The sequence below is a fragment of the Panthera leo genome, chromosome C2 (genome assembly GCF_018350215.1).
Source record: "Panthera leo isolate Ple1 chromosome C2, P.leo_Ple1_pat1.1, whole genome shotgun sequence".
NCBI classification, from domain to species: Eukaryota; Metazoa; Chordata; class Mammalia; order Carnivora; family Felidae; genus Panthera; species Panthera leo.
Genome location: NC_056687.1, coordinates 131179489 through 131200302, shown reverse-complemented (window position 1 = coordinate 131200302; position 20814 = coordinate 131179489). Strand labels below are relative to the sequence as shown.

At 37.1% G+C, this 20814-nt stretch overlaps 1 protein-coding gene across 15 annotated transcripts in view; it reads left to right on the top strand.

Moving 5' to 3' along the window:
- Nucleotides 1-20814, top strand: part of NEK11 (NIMA related kinase 11) — a 291628-nt gene that overhangs the window by 86095 nt on the left and 184719 nt on the right. For all 15 annotated transcript variants that reach the window (XM_042954485.1, XM_042954481.1, XM_042954486.1 and 12 more), the window contains 2 exons: nucleotides 1189-1315; nucleotides 20569-20718. In XM_042954485.1, coding sequence (XP_042810419.1) covers nucleotides 1189-1315; nucleotides 20569-20718 — 277 coding nt within the window. The remainder of the gene's footprint in view (nucleotides 1-1188; nucleotides 1316-20568; nucleotides 20719-20814) is intronic.

The window sequence follows — 20814 nt, the reverse complement described above, 5'->3', positions numbered from 1 at the left end:
ATGTATTCCAGAAACATGGGAGAGTATATTCTAGATGTTATCAATAAATATATCACATTGAAGTATATCGTATCTAGAAGTGTTAGAGTAATTTCTGGCTTATTTTTAACTTCTCAAACTTTTGTTTTTTCTTGGTTGAGGCCAAAAGTCCCAATTATTTTGTTTCCAAGTATCTGATGTAAATTGAAGTGTAAGACATTTGCTATGTACTTGATAATTGAACTAATAATTTTTGAGTTTCTTACTCCATGCCAGGCACTTTGCAAGTAGTTGACTTGTTTTACTAGTTTGATTAATTAGTACAGGTTTTCCACTTATTTTATCACAAGCAATTGGCAGTTATCACAGATAATTAAAATGTTGATATAATAGATTTGTTAATTTTTAGTTCTTCAGAACCATGCTTCCATTCATAATGGTTACTGGATTGTTTAATATTCCTGTCAGATGTTCTTAGAAAGGGAAAGCATAAAAGCATGTAACTAGTTAGGTGAGTAAAGAGAAGCTAATAGATTCAAACTTTTATAGTCGTGTTCTTCAAAAGTCTCAGGTCTTTTATATGAAATTTTTTCTTTATTGTAAATGAAGAACAAACACTCCCCCCTCAGGTGCAATTGCAGAGCATTATATTCAGCCCTTCCAGAATAATTTTGTTTGTTTGTTATTTCAGACCTGAAATAGCTTTTTGTTTCAAGTTGCTGGTTCTCCATAATTCCAGAAATAAAAAGTTTTAGCTTTTCTGGCTCAAAGTCTTATTTCTCCTATAAGGCCTATGTTTTGTGTTTATGTGTTTTTTTTTAATGTTTATTTCTTTTTGAGAGACAGAGAGGGACAGAACGTGAGCAGGAGAGGGGCAGAGAGAGGGAGACACAGAATCCGAAGCAGGCTCCAGGCTCCCAGCTGTCAGCACAGAGTCCGACACGGGTCTGGAACTCACAAACCGTGAGATCATGATCTGAGCCAAAGTCAGACACTTAACTGACTGAGCCACCCAGGCACCCCTAAGGCTATGTTTTTTAAAACTATTCACCAGCATTGTGTGATTTAAAAGATATTATTTTTCTTCTCTTTTCCTTTAAAACGGTATGAGTCATTGCATATTTAAAATTGTCAAATTAGACAGTTGTTAATTTCCAGGCTGATTTTCATTGTTTTAAAGTATTTGTAAAAATTAATTTTTATTTCAAGGGGATTTTGGAGTTTCTCGACTCCTAATGGGATCCTGTGATCTAGCCACCACTTTAACTGGAACTCCTCATTACATGAGTCCAGAGGCTCTGAAACACCAAGGTTACAACACAAAGTCGGACATCTGGTGAGTGGGCAGTGGGCTAGTCCTGATGACGTATACATCTGCTGCACTGAGAGAACAATGCATTTTGGTTTTAGGCTCATTTACTTGCTACATCCACTCACTTTATTTTTGAAGTATGAGTCATTCTTTGACCAGAGTAAAGGAGAGTTTTTTTGGATTTCGAACTTGCTATTTTCATTATATTAATTTTAGAAATTCTCTTTATTTACAGGTTAATTGGTTAGTTTGGATTTTTTTCTTCTTGAACCACAAGGGAAAGTTCTTAATGTATCATAAACATTAAATGTTGATAGATTTCTGCTAGCCTATTATATAAAGTAGTTATAATCCTAAACACTGTGCTTTATTTTAAGATTAGCTTCCACTTCTGTGGAGAATGTACAGCTTTATTTTTTTTCTTCTTGTTGCATATAAGAATTTTTACTGAAGATACTAGCTTTTAAGAATAAATGTAAATTAAAAAATGTCTGGGTTTTCAATGATAGATGCATCTGAGATTTCTCCATTTATATGTGCTCTTGTACCAAAGGAATCTCTCATTCTTTGTCATGGAACCAGTCAAATCTCAGTACAGAAGCCTCGTGGAAAATTGTATTCTTTTGTTAGCAATAGATCCTATTTAGGGAAAATCTCTTCTCTTTGAAGAGGAATCATATAATTTTCAGCTTGTTAAGGGTTGAAAGGACAATCTAGTTGAGAGCCTGTTAATTAAGTAAATAATTATTGTATGCAAATCAACTTAAGTACTTCTGAGCTTTCAAAGATGAGCACTGTGAAAGATTATGTCTACTTCATTCTTCTAAAGAAGATAAAGTAGAAAGTTACCTTTCCTGCAGCAAGGGAAAAGTAAGCACAACAGTGGATATGACTTTGGATTTTCACAAGGGTCATTACTCGTGTTCTTGTTCTGGTGCCTCCCAAGTGGGAGAGAACACTGTCAACATTAGGTCTGGCTATGGCAGATAGCCATCCATCCTGTCCCTTCAGTTCATTCTTGTGATTATTAATTTCTACATTCTTCAGTGGTTTTTATTTTTTCATTGTTAGCCCGTTTCTACCCTGATGGTCTTTTCCAATTTACCTACCATCTTTCCTCTATCATAACCTTCCCCTAATACTCTCCTCCCAAAACAAACACAAAATAAACAAAAACCACAAAGGTATGTTCCAGGGAATGAGTTTCTTTAGATTTTGCTTTATCGAGCATCTACTACTAGATGCCCCTTAGGAAGTCTTCTTGCTCTTTTTTGAGTAGCTTTCTTCAGTTCGAGAAGATCAATCTTGGGCTTTGGATTGGATTTGGGTTGCATATTTACAACTCTCTTTGCACTTAATTTTGTTTATTATTTGGACATTTAAAAATAGGTTCAAATCTATAATTTCTTCATAATTAAAATTACATGGTACGTCAGGAAGATGTTACATCCTCTCATTTGAATTAAGAATAAATTAATTTATGAAGCCCATTGCTAAGCCTTTGGAATTACATGTAGCAAGAAGGCTGGCTCTTTTGGTCGGGTATCTACATTTGCTTGCCGAATCAGATGTATGTCTCCTCAGAAACTTGGGCAACAGGACCCACAGACGGAAGAGTAAAAAGCACACAGTTCTTTTGGTCTTCATTGGGTCTATTGTAGTTCTTTTTTTACAATCTGCTCTTAGGGGCATCTGGGTGGCTCAGTCAGTTAAGCATCTGACTCTTGATTTCAGCTAAGGTCATGATCTCATGGTTCATGAGTTTGAGCCCCACATCCAGCTCTGTGCTGACAGCAGGGACCCTGCTTGGGATTCTCTCTCTCTCTCTGCCTTTCCCCCACTCACACTGTGTTTCTCAAAGTAAATAAACATTAAAAAAAAAAACCCTGCTCCTAATATTGCAAAAGAATTATAAGAATATCAGTATTGCATAAAGAATTATAGGAATATTCCTAATATGGGAATTATAGGAATATCATAAAGAATATAGGAATTATCAAGAATATCAGAATTACAGGGCTATAGAATAATAAGAATAGTATTGCTATAATGTTTTAAGCTTATTAAAATGGTATTTGTCTCAGACAAAACTTAAAAAAAACTAAAACCTCCCAAATATAAAAATGCAGGAGAATTTTAACGTATTTTTTGTGAGCATTAGGTCAGCTCTCCTTGCAGATATTATTAACTATTCAGCAAGTACAAGCTAAGGACTTATCATCACCCTGACCCCAAATAACCACCTTATTATGAATTTGGTAATTACCTTAGTTGTGTCTGAATCAAAACAGGCTTATCTGGTAATGAAATTTCTATTGCCAAACCTAAAGTGGAAAGAATAACAGAGAACTATTAATTATAATGGCATACACATAAGTGTGATGAGTAATCTTTGGGAGACACTCAGAAAAAATAGATTGAATGGGGTTGAGAATTTGTTTTCCGAATCTCAGTGTGTAGCATATGTTTATTGTGGAATATTTTCTTATAATTGGAAATACTTGTGAATAATTGACAGGTGTTTTGTTTTAACACTAATAGCTGTACTTATGATATCTATAATACTTAATGAAGAATTGGTATACTACTAATTATATTTCATCTGTTAATGTTTGCCCATTGTAACCTTATCCTCTTTCTGCAATCTGTCAAACCTTTTGGGATTCAATTATTTATAGCAATCAAGTACAGAGAAGTCTCTCTCTTAAAAGTGGGTGAGGTTCCAAAAGTTTATAAACACTGGAAGGTTAGGATAATTAGGTTCATTGAGAACAGTACTTTGAACCCTGCTGATTTGTATAAGCAGTTGCTGAACACTTCTCCCCCACAGAAAAAATATAATATAGGAGTTGGGTTCCTAGGGCAGCTCTTTAAACTGATTTAGACTTTGAATAGTTAGAATTTATTGTTTTGGTAGGAGAAACAAATAAAGGACAATACTATTGGAATGGTGGTTCTATAATTAAACAGAAAAGAAACAGAATATTTCATTGTTGGACTTATCTCTCTTGTGAAAGGCAACCAGATGGCTCTTTAATCTTGTGCCCCTATGTTCTTTGGACAATTTTAGTGGAGGGAATGATGGTGGGCATAGTAGGGGTATCAGAGTGTAATGCGAAGCTCTCAGGATTTTGCTCAGAGATCTGCTCCAAGGGTTGGCTGCTTAAGAGACATGGTAGGAGTCTAGTTCACACTCTAAGTCAGACTTTAGTGATGTTGGGCAGAAATGTCAGACAAGGCTTAGCTACAGGTAGAAGAAAACAAAGAACTGGCACCTGACTGATCTACCAGAACTAAGAAAGTATCCTCATAGGAGAGTGTTCCCAAACTAGACAGGGAAAGGGGCCAGGGTGGAGAACGAGTCTGTTTTCTGGTGAAGGATTGAGGAAAGCAAGGCCAACTTGGCAGCAGTGTGTGTAGCTAATGTGGGGCCTGCACGTAGCTGGCAGCCAACAGCTCCATCTTGGTGAAGGAAGCTCTGGAGCAAGAGAGCCCATTTCTCTCACCTTCCCATGGTCTGAGAAATTCTTGTGTGGATTTAGAACTAAGCTGTTAGGCAAGGAATGCCTTCCTAGGGAGTGACAACTGGTGTCATTATTTTCACCCAACAGAAGCTAAGTAGGAAAACATTTCAGTCAAGTGCAGTAGATTTGGATATTAATATCTGCTTTCAATGACTAGCATGAAATGACTGATATAAAATCTGGAGATAATATCCAGCCTGGTCAGTTTTACTAAAGGTCATAATACAACTGCAGCAACAGAACCAAAATTGTCTATAGAGTGCTTACTCTGTGATTGACAGTTAATGTGCTAAGCACTTTATCCAAATAAATGTATTTGTCACTACAAAAAAAAAATTATACAGTTTATAATTTTACAACCTGCTTTTTTTCACTTAGCAAAAGGAAATATTGCTCTGCATTAACAAAATATATCTACATATCATTTAAATGTTTGCATAGTATTCTATACTTGGATACAATCATTTTTCAACCAGTAATGTTTATTAAGCATTATTTAATGTTTTCTTTGAAGATTTTATCTTTGTTTTTGTATTTAAGCATTTTTAGGGTGCAGTGTATATGGGTGTGGATTTGCATTTATCCTACTTTGAGTCAGTTGAGCCTCTTGGACATATAGATTGATGTATTTCCTCAGATTTGAAAAGTTTTCAGCCATTATTTCTTTGTGTATTTTTTCTTCTCTTTTCTCTCTCTCCTTGCCTTCTGGTACTCCCATTATGCATATGTTGGTGTGCTTCATGGTCTCCCACACTTCTCTAAGGCTTTATTCATTTTTCTTAATTTTTCTCTGTGCTCTTCAAATTGTATAATATCTGTCTATCTATCTTCAAGTTCGTTGATTCTTCTGCTAGTTAAAGTCTACTGTTGAGCCCCTGTAGCGAATTTTTTTCTTTCAGTTATGGTATGTTTCAACTACAGAATTTCTATTTGGTGCTTTTTTTTTTAATATAATTTCTTATCTCTTTGCAGATATTCTTCAATTGGTGTCACATTTATATCATACTCTACTTATTTAAACATGGTTTCTTTTAGTTCTTTGAACATATTTATGATGTTGATTGGAAGTCTTTGTCTGTTAAATCTGATATCCGAGACCTCTCAGTTAGTTTCTATTTCCTGCTTTCCCTCTCTGTATATGGATATTTTCCTTTGCATATCTCATTATTAGTGAAAACTGAACATTTTAGATAATGCATTGTATCAACTCTGAATATTTATTCTTCGTATTCCTCCCACCTCTCTGAGGCTTGCTATTGTTTGCCTCTCTTTTTTTTTCTACGTTTATTTATTTATTTTGAGAGACACAGCATGAGAATGCATGAGTGGGGGAGGGGCAGAAGGAGAGGGAGAGAGAGAGAATCACCAGCAGGCTCTGCGGTGTCAACATGGAGCCCAGCATGGGACTTGATCCCATGAACTGTGAGATCATGGCCTGAGTCAATATCAAGAGTTGTGTGCTCAAGCGACTGAGCCACCCAGGTGCCCTGCTATTGTTTGCTTCCTTATTCACTTAGTGACATACCTGATTATTCTACTGAAACCTATTTCCCTTCCAATGTGAAACCTCTAGTGTCATTCCTCAAAGAGTATAGCCTTGGGCACATGTGCAGTGAGCATTGGGATGACCGTGGTTTTAGAAAGGCTCTCTGTCCCTTTCCCTATCTCTCTGTTGAGCTGTTTCTGCTGGTATTACACCCAGTTGTTAGCCTTAACTAATTGCCAACTCATTGCTCTATTATTTTCAACAATGCCTTGAGGTTGCTCTCCAGTCTGTTCCAATTAAATTTGAGCCTCTTTGCAGATGTAGTTTTTGAGGCCAGTCTTTCAGGTTTGAAATTTGGATATTTTTAACTATCTCTTTCCCTGATTTTCTCTGGTGAAGTAGCTTATTGTGCTCATGAAACTGCCAATCTCCTCTTAATTGCTTGCCACCAAAATCTTCATCATTTCTGAGAGTGGAGTTTAGGCTTAAATTTCCTACACCCTGTTCCAAATAAAATCAGTCCCTTTGGGGAGAGCTTCTGAACCCTCTCTTATTATGGCCTCTCTTAGCCCTAGGCAAAATATCTGAGCACTGCTCAGGAGATGGAGATAGGGACATGGCCCACTTTTCTTAGAGTGACACTCCAGCTCATGAGCAGGGTACTGGCCAGGGGCAGTAGCCTCTCTTCTTGGCTTGCCTCTTCTGGGGTGGAACCTCTACCCTGTGAGCAAAGGTGATCAGGGCACCCCAGTATTCTCTGCCTGCTGTTCCTGGGGTAGAGCCCCCATTCTACTAGTAGGAACTAGGTAGAGGAAAGGAGCCCTTAATGTCTTGGTTACACTCACCTGGCATTTAATCTGTATAACAAAGCTGGGGAGATGAGAAATGCCAGAAGCTTGTTCCTCCTGGAGAGATATCCAAGCCCATGACTGGTTTCTGGAGGAAGGGGGAACCCCATCTTCTTGGCCACACTTGCTCAGAGTGAAATTTTTGTCATATTAAGCTGAGGGAGTGGCTAAGTGCCACAAACTCTTGTTTTTACAGAGACTTAATAGATTTTTTTGAATAAATGTCTCCTCATTTACAGTATGCCCTTAAGACAATTTTCAGTGACATTAAATTGTTGGGGGTTTTTGGTAATTTTCACTAGTTACGGCTGTTTTGCTAAGGAGCAGGTCTGCTGAGCTCCTCATGATGCCACCACTTTGGAACTGTTCTCCCCAAGGCCTTACTGTTGGAATTAAAGATTTTTATTTATCTGTTTCCTCTGTTAAACAGTGTTAAAAAATAGACTGGAGCAGGGAGAGGCTGGTGGAGCCTAAAGAAGGGAGATAGGCAGGCCTTGTATTAACTTCATATATTCCGTACTCCTAATGCTCTGTCCATCTTAAAAGACCCTATGGAAACTACCAGAGATGATTAAAGCAGTTGGAGCACAGCCATTCCATCAAAATGTGAAGCGGTGCAGGCTGTTGCCGTATCCAGCCTTTATGGAGCGGCTGAGTGAATAACAATCGGCAATGGAGGAATACTTGAATCATCATTTCCATTGCCAATCCACCTTCTCACCCCAACTTTGAACACTGCCCATGTTCATTTCCCAAACTTTATAGTTTATATGGAATCTGTGATCATGACCCCGAGAGTAGCTAAAGATGCAAAAGAAAAACATTTCCCTTTCATTTTCTCCTCAACCACGCTGTGATCTCCCTGTCCTCCTCTCTCCCCTTGCTGTTGCTTCCATCTTCTGTTCTTCCATTGGCCAAATTTTTATGGTGTGGAGGACATAGGACCACCACACAGGAGGAAGAGCAGATGATCTTCTTTCAAACATTGTGCTCAATGCTGGAAGAAAGTAATTAAAAAGAGCTGGTATGTACAAGACGAAATTCACCCAAACTTTACTTCTAAATTTTTGTGAGTTTTCCTGCAAACATGATAGTATATTTGGATGATAGGGTGGAAAGAATACATTCACCTTTGCTTTTACATGTTCTTTTGAGGGGTGCCTGGATGGCTCAGTCAGTTAAGCGTTTGACTTCGGCTCAGGTCATGATCTCGTGGTTCACAAGTTCAGGCCCCACATCAGGCTCTGTGCTGACAGCTCAGAGCCTGGAGCCTGCTTCGGATTCTGTGTCTCCCTCTCTCTGCCTCTGCCACACTCATGCTCTTTCTCTCTCGCAAAAATAAATAAGCATTAAAAAAATTAAATATTCTTTTGAAAATTCAGTTCCTCAGACACCTTAGCTACATTTCAAGTGCTCAGTGGCCACATGTGGCTACTGGTTATTGTGTACAGAAACATAGAATATTTCTGACATTACAAAAAATTGTATTGGACAGTCCTGGAATATTCTGCTCCAGACCCTTTAGGGCTTACCCTGGGATTTTCTTGCATTCATGCAGCTTTTGGATTGGGCAGATCCCCTAATACTTTCAGAAGCTATTCTTGAATGGGTCTACTGTGCTTTTCAGTAAGTAATTTGGGGCCATTTTGAAGTTCTTCTGTTATGGGGTCCTTCAATTGCTCCATTGATTCCCTCTGCTTCTTCTCACAAAGATGCCGATACTGTGCAGGTCACATGGTGGCTGTGGTTTGTCTCCACTTCCTTGTATTTCTAGGTTTCAAGGGACACCTTGCCACCTAACTTTGTTGAAAATGTTGGTCAACATTTCAAAAATGGTTTTGCTATCTAGCTGCTCTGCTTTCCATGTGAATTTAAGGAAGATGCAGAAACTATGCTTCTGATGTAGTTGCCACTTTTCCCCAAATATTCAGAATCAAAATTTAAACAAAATCCCTGGGTGATTTGTATGCGTCTTAAAGCTCAGGGAGAACTAATAGAGGTTCTGGGATATGTTAGGCCCTTATAAAATGGTTGCTATATAATACTGCTTCTGAAGTATTAGTTTAAGGAGTCCAGTGTCTTTCATTTTATTTAGATAAAGTTTATATTGATATTCAACTCCACCTCAGTACACATTTTCATTTAGGATACAACACACTAAAGCAAATCCCACTATTCTTTTATTAAATTTATATTACTCTCTATTCAACTGCTTAAATTATGTATACTCTTTCTTTCTTTCTTTCTTTCTTTCTTTCTTTCTTTCTTTCTTTCTTTCTTTCTTTCTTTCTTTCTTTCTTTTAGAGAGAGAGATAGAGAAAGCACAAGTCTGGGAGAGGGGCAGAAAGCGAGGGAGAGAGAGAATCATTTTTTTTAATTTTATTTTTTATTTTTAAAAATTTACATCTGTTTAGTTAGCACATGGTGCAACAATGATTTCAGGAGTAGATTCCTTAGTGCCTCTTACCCATTTAGCCCATCCCCCCCCCCACAGCCCCTCCAGTAACCCTCAGTTTGTTCTCCATATTTATGAGTCTCTTTTGTTTTGTACCCCTCCCTGTTCTTATATTGTTTTTGTTACCTTTCCCTTATGTTCATCTGTTTTGTCTCTTAAAGTCCTCATATGAGTGAAGTCATACGATCTTTGTCTTTCTCTGACTAATTTCACTTAGCATAATACCCTCTAGTTCCATGCACGTAGTTGCAAATGGCAAGATTTCATTCTTTTTGATTGTCGAGTAATACTCCATTGTATATATATACACCACGTCTTCTTTATCCATTCATCCATGGATGGACATTTGGGCTCTTTCCATACTTTGGCTGTTGTTGATAGTGCTGCTATAAACATGGGGGTGCATGTGTCCCTTTGAAACAGCACACCTGTATGCCTTGGATAAATGCCTAGTAGTGCAATTGCTATGTCTTAGGGTCGTTCTATTTTTAGTTTTTTGAGGACTAAAAATACTGTTTTCCAGAGTGGCTGCACCAATTTGGATTCCCACCAGCAGAGCAAAAGAGGATTTCTCCGCATCCTCGCCAACATCTGTTGTTGCCTGAGTTGTTAATGTTAGCCATTGTGACAGGTGTAAGGTGGTATCTCATTGTGGTTTTGATTTGTATTTCCCTGATGATAAGTGATGTGGAGCATTTTTTCATGTGTCGGTTGGCCATCTGGATGTCTTCTGTGGAGAAGGGTCTATCCATGTTTTTGCCCATTTCTTCACTGGATTCTTTGTTTTTTGGGTGTTGAGTTTGATAAGTTCTTTATTGATTTTGGATACTAACCCTTTATCTGATATGTCATTTGCAAATATCTTCTCCCATTCTGTCGGTTGCCTTTTAGTTTCGCTGATTGTTTCCTTCCCTGTGCAGAAGCTTTTTGTTTTGATGAGGTCCCAGTAGTTCATTTTTGCTTTTGTTTCCCTTGCCTCCAGAGACATGTTGAGTAAGAAGTTGCTGTGGCCAAGATCAAAGAGGTTTTTTCCTGCTTTCTCCTCAAGGATTGTGACAGCTTCCTGTCTTACATTGAGGTCTTTCATCCATTTTGAGTTATTTTTGTGTATGGTGTAAGAAAGTGGTCCAGGTTCATTCTTCTGCATGTCGCTGTCCAGTTTTCCCAGTACCACTTGCTGAAGAGACTGTCTTTATTCCTTCCTTTGGATATTCTTGTCTGCTTTGTCAAAGATTAGTTGGCCATACATTTGTGGATCCATTTCTGGGTTCTCTATTCTGTTCCATTGATCTGAGTGTCTGTTCTTGTGCCAGTACCATAATGTCTTGATTACAGCTTTGTGTATAGCTTAAAGTCTGGGATTATGATGCCTCTCACTTTGGTTTTCTTTTTCAAGATTGCTTTGGCTATTCAGGGTCTTTTCTGGTTCCATACAAATTTTAGGATTATTTGTTCTAGCTCTGTGAAGAATGCTGGTGTTATTTTGATAGGGATTGCATTGCATATGTAGATTGCTTTGGATAGTATTGACATTTTAAAAATATTTGTTCTTCCTATCCAGGAGCATGGAATCTTTTTCCCTTTCTTTGTGTCTTCTTCAATTTCTTTCATAAGCTTTCTATAGTTTTCAGTTTATAGATTTTTCACTTTTTTGATTAGATTTTTTCCTGGTATTTTATGGGTTTTGATGCAATGTAAATGAGATTGATTCCTTGATTTTTCTTTCTGTTGCTTCATTGTTGGTGTATAGGAATGCAACCAATTTCTGTGCATTGATTTTATATCCTGCAACTTTGCTGAATTCATGAATCAATTCTAGCAGTTTTTTGGTGGAATCTTTTGGGTTTTCCATATAGAGTGTCATGTCATTTGCGAAGAGTGAAAGTTTGACCTCCTCCTGGCCGATTTGGATGCCTTCTATTTCTTTGTATTTCTGATTGCAGAGGCTAAGACTTCCAAAACTATGTTGAATAACAGTGGCGAGAGTGGACATCCCTGTCTTATTCCTGACCTCAGGGGGATAGCTCTCAGTTTTTCCCCATTGAGGATGATATTAGCATTGGGTCGTTCATATATGGCTTTTATGATCTCGAGGTATGCTCTTTCTATCCCTACTTTCATGAGGGTTTTTATCAAGAAAGGATGCTGTCAAATGCTTTCTCTGCATCTGTTGAGAGGATCCTATGGTTGTTGTCCTTTCTATTATTGATGTGATGAATCACGTTAATTGTTTTGCAGATATTGAACCAGCCCTCCATCCCAGGTATAAATCCCACTTGGTCGTGGCAAATAATTTTTGTAATGTATTTGTGGATCCAGTTGGCTAATATCTTCTTGAGGATTTTTGTATCCGTGTTTCAGGGAAATTGGTCTATAGTTCTCCTTTTTAGTGGGGTCTCTGTCTGTTTTTGGAATCAAGGTTATGTTAGCTTCATAGAAAGAGTTTGGAAGTTTTCCTTCCATTTCTATTTTTTGGAACAGTTTCAAGAGAATAGGTGTTAACTCTTCCTTAAATGTTTCATAGAATTAGCCTGGAAAGCCATCTGGCCCTGGACTCTTGTTTTTTGGCAGATTTTTGATCACTAATTCAATTTCCTTACTGGCTATAGGTCTGTTCAAATTTTCTATTTCTTCCTGTTTTAGTTTTGGTAGTCTATATGTTTCTAGGAATTTGTCCATTTCTTCCAGATTGCCCTTTTTATTGGCATATAATTGCTCATGATATTCTCTTATTATTGTTTTTATTTCTGCTGTGTTGATTGTGATCTCTCCTCTTTCATTCTTGATTTTATTTATTTGGGTCCTTTCCTTTTTCTTCTTGATCAAACTGGCTAGTGGTTGGTCAATTTTGTTAATTCTTTCAAAGAACCAGCTTCTGGTTTCATTGATCTGTTCTGTTTTTTTGGTTTCGATAGCATTAATTTCTGCTCTAATCTTTATTATTTCCTGTCTTTGGGTTTCATTTGCTGTTCTTTTTCCAGCTCCTTAAGGCATAAGGTTAGGTTGTATATCTGAGATCTTTCTTGCTTCTTTAAGAAGGCCTGGATTGCTATATACTTTCCTCTTATGACCACCTTTGCTGCGTCCCAGAGGTTTTGGGTTGTGGTGTTATCATTTTCATTGACTTCCATATACTTTTAATTTCCTCTTTAACTGCTTGGCTAGTGCATTCATTCTTTAGTAGGATGTTCTTCAGTCTCCAAGTATTTGTTACCTTTACAAATTTTTTCTTGTGGTTGATTTCGAGTTTCATAGCATTGTGGTCTGAAAGTATGCACAGTATGATCTCAACCTCTTTGTACTTACTTAGGACTGATTTGTGCCCCAGTATGTGGTCTGTTCTGGAGAATGTTCCATGTGCACTGGAGAAGAATGTATATTCTGTGGTTTCAGGGTGTAATGTTCTGAATATATCTGTTAAGTCCATCTGGTCCAGTGTGTCATTCCAAGCCATTGTTTCCTTGTGGATTTTTTGATTAGATGATCTATCCATTGCTGTGAGCGGGGTGTTGAAGTCTCCTACTATTATGGTATTACTATCGATGAATGTCTTTATGTTTGTGATTAATTGATTTATATATTTGGGTGCTTGCACATTTGGTGCCTAAATGTTTACAATTGTTAGGTCTTCTTGGTGGATAGACCCCTTGATTATGATATAATGCCCTTCTGCATCTCTTGATACAGTCCTTATATTAAAGTCTAGATTGTCTGATATAAGTATGGCTACTCCAGCTTTCTTTTGTTGACCATTAACATGATAGATGGTTCTTCATCCCCTTATTTTCAATCTGAAGGTGTCTTTATGTCTGAAGTGGGTCTCTTGTAAACAGCATCTAGATGGATCTTGTTTTCTTATCCATTCTGTTACCCTATGTCTTTTGATTGGAGCATTGAGTCCATTGACATTTAGAGTGAGTATTGAAAGATAGGAATTTATTGCTGTAATGATGCTTGTAGAGTTGGAGTTTCTGGTGGTGTTCTCTGGTCCTTTCTAATCTTTGTTGCTTTTGGTATTTATTTATTTATATATATATATATATATATATATATATATATATATATATATATATATACATACATATATATATATATATTTTTTTTTTTTCATCTTTTCTCCCCTCAGAGAGTTCCCCTTAAAATTTCTTGCAGGGCTGGTTTAGTGGTCACAAACTGTTTTAAGTTCTGTTTGTCTGGGAAACTTTTTATCTCTCTTTCTATTTTGAATGTCAGCCTTGCTAGATAAAGAATTCTTGGCTGCAGGGGCACCTGGGTGGCTCAGTTGGTTGAGTGTCCAACTTCGGCTCAGGTCATGATGTCACAGTTCGTGAGTTTGAGCCCCGCGTCGGGCTCTGTGCTGACAGCTCATAGCCTGGAGCCTGTTTCAGATTCTGTGTTCTCCTCTCTCTCTGCCCCTCCCCACTCATGCTCTGTCTCTCTGTCTTAAATAAAACATTAAAAAAATTAAAAAAAAAAGAATTCTTGCCTGCATATCTTTCTGATTCAGCACACTGAATATATCCTGCCACTCCTTTCTGGCCTTCCAAGTTTCTGTGGATAGGTCTGCTGTGGGAGAGAGAATCTTAAGCAGGCTCCATGCCCAGCATGGAGCTCAGTGTGGGGGTGGACCCTAGGACTGTGAGATCATGACCTGAGCTGAAATCCAAAGTTGGGCGCTCAAATGACTGAGCCACCTAGGCGCCCCTGTGTACTCTTTTCTAGATGGATATCAGGGTGATCATCAATTATGTAAAATAAAAATATCTAAAAGATCAGTAAAGCTGCCCCAACCAGAGTCATGCATTGCTATGGTGGGATAGGTTTCTGTTTGCGGAGTCTGGACAGATTTCAAAGGGTAAGTTTAGTTCCTTGAGACAAGACAACATCTGAGTTTCATTTGCAATTCATTATCAACCTGTGCTCCTGAAATCCTTTGGGTAGTTCTGGTCAAGCTGGACAGATGGTCAGTTTATGGAGTTCAGGTGTAATTTGCTTCACATGCACCTGATCCCAGATTTCCCTTTCACTGCTAAATTTCCTCCTTCAGGGATTTATTTGCTTACTTCTTCACAGTTAGCTATATTTTGGGGGAAAAAAAAGGAATACAAATCATAGACTTCTAAATAAAATGCACCTTCTTTTTTTCAACTTGCCCTCTACTTTCCCCTCAACCACCTCCTCACTGCCAGATTTAAGACTGGGAGTCAAGTAAGATAAACATCTTCAAAAAGGATGGAATTGATGAGTTCAAGATTATATAATTATTCCCATTAGAAATGTTTAGCTGGAAATTGGAAAAAAATTAAAACCATAGGTACATAGATGTATAGTTACTAGAATAAAATGTACATATAGTAGATAAATTTTAACTTGTAACAGGATAGGTACGCCTGGGTGGCTCAGTCAGTTGGGCATCTGACTTCGATTCAGGTCATGATCTCATGGTTTGTGAGTTGAACCCCACATTGGGCTCTGTGCTGACAGAACAGAGCCTGGAGCCTGCTTTGGATCCCCTCTCTCCCTCTCTCTCTGCCCCTCCCTGCTTGTGGTCTCCCTCTCTCTCTCTCTGTCAAAATGAATAAACTTAAAAAAAAAAAAACTTGTAACAGGATAATCAAAAATCTTTTGCCCAAAGTGTCCTGGTGGTGTCTGTAATCAGATTATATCTATTGCAGGCAGTGCCCAGGGACCGGGGAAGGTCCCTTTCTACAAGTCACTCTTCCATGTGCTCAAGTGCAAGTAAATCTCACTAGATCAAAATGAGACAGGTAAATGGAAAACAGAATGCCTTTAGTGAAGCTGAGAGGATTTCCAAGAAAGAGAATAGTCTTGTATCAAAATTAATTGATTACTAAGTTAGTCTCTACATCTAATTGTTCTATAGTCTGTTTAGCCAGATAATTCCACAGCTTTTTATAACCCTAGTATATCCATCAAATGTGGCTTTGGTAGAGTTATGTCTCCATAAAAGTAGAGTTTGACTTCATTATCGACTCATTGTACTTAATAGACCACTAACTCCCTTTCCATGAGAAGCAACAGAAAAACAAAAGCCAAACTTGCCTACCTTCCTTTCCTTTTGCCAAAGAGGGTCTCATTGTTTGTGTCCCCTATATTTGCCATGGTCTGATGCCCTGCATGGCTTGGATGCCATGGCTTGGATGCCCTGCATTGGATGCTATGGCTTGGATGCCCTGCATGGCCCTGCAGGCCTCCCTAGGGATCCCTGAAGATGACTGATGGTTCCAGGTAGAACCCAAAGTAAGCTTGGGAAATCAGCCCCTGCCTGAAGGTCTTCCGTTGGTTTAGCCATGATTTCCAAGTCAAAAGAGCCCTTAATGATCAGAAATACAGCATTGAGAGGCAGGATGGCATAGACTTCATGTCTCTAGAACCAGACAAACTGTGTTGCAATCCCAGTTCCACCAGCTACTCAATATGGAAACATTAACAATTGACCTAATCTTGTGGTTTCCTCATCTGAAGAATGGGAGTGATAATAATAGTTTCTGCTTCATTAGGAATGTTCTGAGAATGATTAAATGAGTTAATATATGTAAGGAATATAGAACAGGGCCTAATTTATAGTAAACACTATTAAAATTTCAGCTAGTATTTTTCTTTTCTTTTTTTTTAATTTTTTTTAACGTTTATTCATTTTAGAGACAGAGAGAGACAGAACATGAATGGGGGAAGGTCAGAGAGAGAGGGAGACACAGAATGTGAATCAGGCTCCAGGCTCTGAGCTGTCAGTACAGAGCCCGATGCGGGGCTTGAACTCATGGACCGCGAGATCATGACCTGAGCCGAAGTCGGTTGCCCAACCGACTGAGCCACCCAGGCGCCCCTCAACTAGTATTTTTCTGATTACAATTATTATTGTTGCCACTTGTATTATTGATAGAGGTAATATAATAGTCTGCTCCCAAGTCAGCTCAAAATGTCCTGTGTCAGAGATTGATGCTCTCATCCAGCCCTTTCAACCTATCAGAGCCAGGAGAGATTATCTGGCTTTGTTGTGCTTTTAACCCAAGGCCTGAAGAAGACTGTGAGCCCACAGGAGGAGCTGAATTAAATCCTCAGAAGAGTATGTGGGTGCTGAGTGATTGATAGCCTTCTACACTTAGACCTGTGAGTTTCATTCCTTTTTTCAGTGTTAAAATTACTACATGTACATTAGATTACATAGCAGAGTGTATGTAGTTAGTGTAAATTTTTTAGAAAACATTTTAAAGATATATTGAATGAGAACAATACCAATACCAAACAAGTTCATCTAATATGGCACCTTTCTGGGCAAATTACTTCCTTTCTCTGAGTTTTGGTTTTCTCACTGATACAATGAGAGTTTAGAATTAGCAAATCTTGGTAGACCTGTAGCTCTACTATTTTAAACATTCTCAAGGTTCAAATTAGACTCTTCTTTGGGGAAAATAAGTCAGCATATTGGGGCAGAGTTTATAACACACAAATATTTTACACATATCCACCCAAATAAAAGTATTTGATTCAATTTGATGATTATATTTTACTAGTAATGTGTAGCCTTCCCCTCTCTTTTTGTTAAGAAAACTTTTCTCAGAGTGTAACAAGTACTGACTTGATATTGTCTTTTTCATTTTCACCAATTCTTACGGTCAAAGCGAATAGTGGTGCTGCACTGTGCTTTTCATTTGCATTTTCTCTGATGTCTGATGATGTCAAACGTCTCATGATTTGGGGCCATTTAGCGTCTCTTCAGGTCGTTTGTCCATTTTTCCATTGGGTTCTCTCCTTTTTCTTATTGATTGGTAGGAGTTGTAATTAATAAATTAATGAACTTTAACCAGTTCTGGATACCAGTCTTTGATGAATATTTGAGCTGCAATGTCTTCTCCTACTCTGTTTCTTCCTTTTCACTCTCTTAGTGGTGTCTTTTCATGAACAGAAGTTCCTAATTATAATGGAGTCCATTTTATCAGTGCATAACATTACTGCCAGTGTTTTTTTATGTTTTGTTTAGGAAGTCTTTGCCTACCCCCAGATCAGGAAGATATTCTCCTGTTTTCTTTTAAAAGCTTTATGATCTTATTTTTCATAGTAAAAATTGGTGATTTTTGTGCATGTGTCTGGTGTGAGATAGTAGTCCACATATATTACTTTCCATATGTGTATTCAGTTGGCCCAGCATAATTTGTTAAAAGGATCATTTTTTTTTCTTTACCATAGTGCAGTTTGTCTTTGCATTAGTCAAGTGACTGAATTTGTGTGGATCTGTTTTTGAACCCTCTGTTTCATTCCATGGTCTATTTTTTCTTCTTTGCTAATATCACATTTTCATAAGTAATGTAACTTTATAATGAATCTTGGTATTTGATAATATAAGACCTCCAGTGTACCATGTCTATCTTTGTCCCTTTGCATTTCCATGTAAGTTTTAGAATCAGTTTGTCAATTCCCACAAAAAGTCTGCTAGGATTTTGATTGATATTGCATTGAGTCTATAGGTCATTCTGGGAAAAATCGACATCTTCATTATTTTGACTCCTCCAAACCACACATGTGGATCTCTCCCCCTCCACCCTGCCCCCCCTTTTTTAGGTTCTTTAATTTCTCTTAGCAATGTATTGTGGTTTACAGTGTAGGGTGTATATCTTTCATTGGATTTATTCCTAGGTATTTGACACTGTATGATGTTAATGTAAATGGCATTATGCATTTCGTTTTTTAAATGTTTGTCACAGGCTTATTGAAATGACCTTTTATGTACATAACCATGTTGACATGCTAATGACAGTTTAATATATTTTTCTAATCTTTATATATATAATTTTTACTGTCTGATAGTCTTTTTAATTGAAACATTATACATTTACATTTAACATAATTACTGTATATTTGTATTTTTATTTGTCATTTTATACACACACACACACACACACACACACACACACACACTTTCATTTAACTTTTTCTGGCCTTATTGTTCTGAATAGCACTTTCATTACAATATTGAATAGAAGTAGTGATCGTAGGCATACTTATCTTGTTCTCAATGTCAAAATAAAAGCATAAACTTTCAACATGTATTTATATATACATATCACATCTTCTTTAGCTATTCATCAGTCCATGGATACTTGAGCCCTCTCTATAGTTTGACTATTGTTGACAATGCTGCTCTAAATATTCGGGTGCAAGTACCCCTTCAAATATGCAATTTTGTATCCTTTGGGTAAATACCTAGTAGTACAATTGCTGTATCATAGGATAGTTCTTTTTTTAACTTTTCTGGGGAGGCTCCATGTTGTTTTCTAGACTGGCTACACCAGTTTGCATTCACACCAGCAATGCAAGAGGGTTCTCCCCTTTCTCCGCATCCTCACCAACACCTGTTGTTTCTTGTGTTGTCAATTTTAGCCATTCTGACAGGTGTGACCCTCCCTGCATTCCTTGTTTCTGCCTGGAATCATTTTTCTTCAAGTTGAAGAATTCCATTTTGGGATTGTTTTTAGTGCTATCCTGCTGGCAACGAATTCTCTTAATTTTTGATTGTCTAAAAATGTCTTTATTTCACACTTATTGAAGGAAATTTTTCCTAGTATAGAAACCTAAATATGTGCTACATTATTTAATAGTCTTATGGATGGGTACAAAATTAATTTTCATAGTTTATAATATTTACATTGATCTTGGTGTTCTAGTCACTATCATGGGTTTTCTCCTAACATCCTTGTTCTTTCTGGCATTCTGTAATAAAAATAGTCTAGAATGTGGAAGGGAAAATACCTTATGAATTTGATCAAGCCGTTTAACTTCTTAGAGCCAGGTAGCATGGGAAAAATATAGTGGCTGTACGTCACTATGAAGTTATGAGATTCTGTTCAGTTATATCTGGAAGTTGCTTTGTAATATATGTAAAGTACCAATTAGATAGAAATGTTTAGTATTACTGTTATGTACTGAAACAGAAACATCTCATTGTATTCAGTATATCCAGGATTCTCTTATTAGTGAACATTTTTATGATTTCCCACAAAATGGTTAAAATGATAGTATTCATTTATATATTTATTTATACAGATACTACCTTTTATAAGAAAGTGGGACAGTGTTTAAAGTTACATAAAACACAACTTACACAAGGTTGGTTGTAAGTTTATTCCTGATTTTTCAAGCAACTAACATGAAAAGGGAGACCTGGTTAGTTACATAATCCAAAATACTCATGAGATTAAAAATAATCCATTAATTTAGGAGAAGTACAGTTCTTTCTTAATATTAAGTTCAGGCAGGATTTCCCCCTTACTTGTCTTAATGATGCAGAGTTATTTAAAAGATTATTCTGCTGGTTTAGAGGTTACTGATTTGCATGGTTAATCCTATCAGTGTCAGACTGATCTAGAATTTTAATACTCTTATTTCATACCCTCAAAGGGAGAATTATATACATTTTAATGTGAGCTACAAGTAGATGCTTTTCCACCCTACTTGTAAATGGATTCTATTCAGAAAACTAATAAAGAATGCCAGCTTCCTTTTCAAAATGCTTGGATACACATTTGAGGGAAGTTTAGGCTGATAAATTAAAATTTTATTTTGCATATAATTAACAAAACTGCCTTAGGAAGATATTTAGCTGTATTTTATTGTTCCTTCATAGAGGTTCCTTACTACATTGATCAAATGTTTATTTACCCTACTGTGTGCAGACATAGTAGGTTTGTTTGTTTTCCTCTGACAAAAAGTGGTCATTCATACTTACATTTTGTAAGGTTTTTTTTTCACTTTACCCTCTTCATTTATTAAACATGTGTATAAATGGAAAAGAAATATAGTACTGAAGCTTTTAAACAAACAAAAAAATCAAAGGATATGTTAGTATCTCACAACCAATGCCCTGATAACATCCAAGGTTTTATATGGTGATCAAATTTAAAATAGGGCATTTGTTCCTTATTTAATTTCTTTGACTTTGTCTTTAGGTCTCTGGCATGCATTTTATATGAGATGTGCTGCATGAACCATGCGTTCACTGGCTCCAATTTCTTGTCCATTGTTTTAAAAATTGTTGAAGGTGACACGCCTTCTCTCCCCCAGAGATACCCAAGAGAACTGAATACCATCATGGAACGGTACGGAAATAAATATGTTGCCACAAAAACAATTTTAAATTGTACTTATATTTTAGTTCATTTGAAAAATAATTTTCTTTTTCTTTTCTTTTTTTC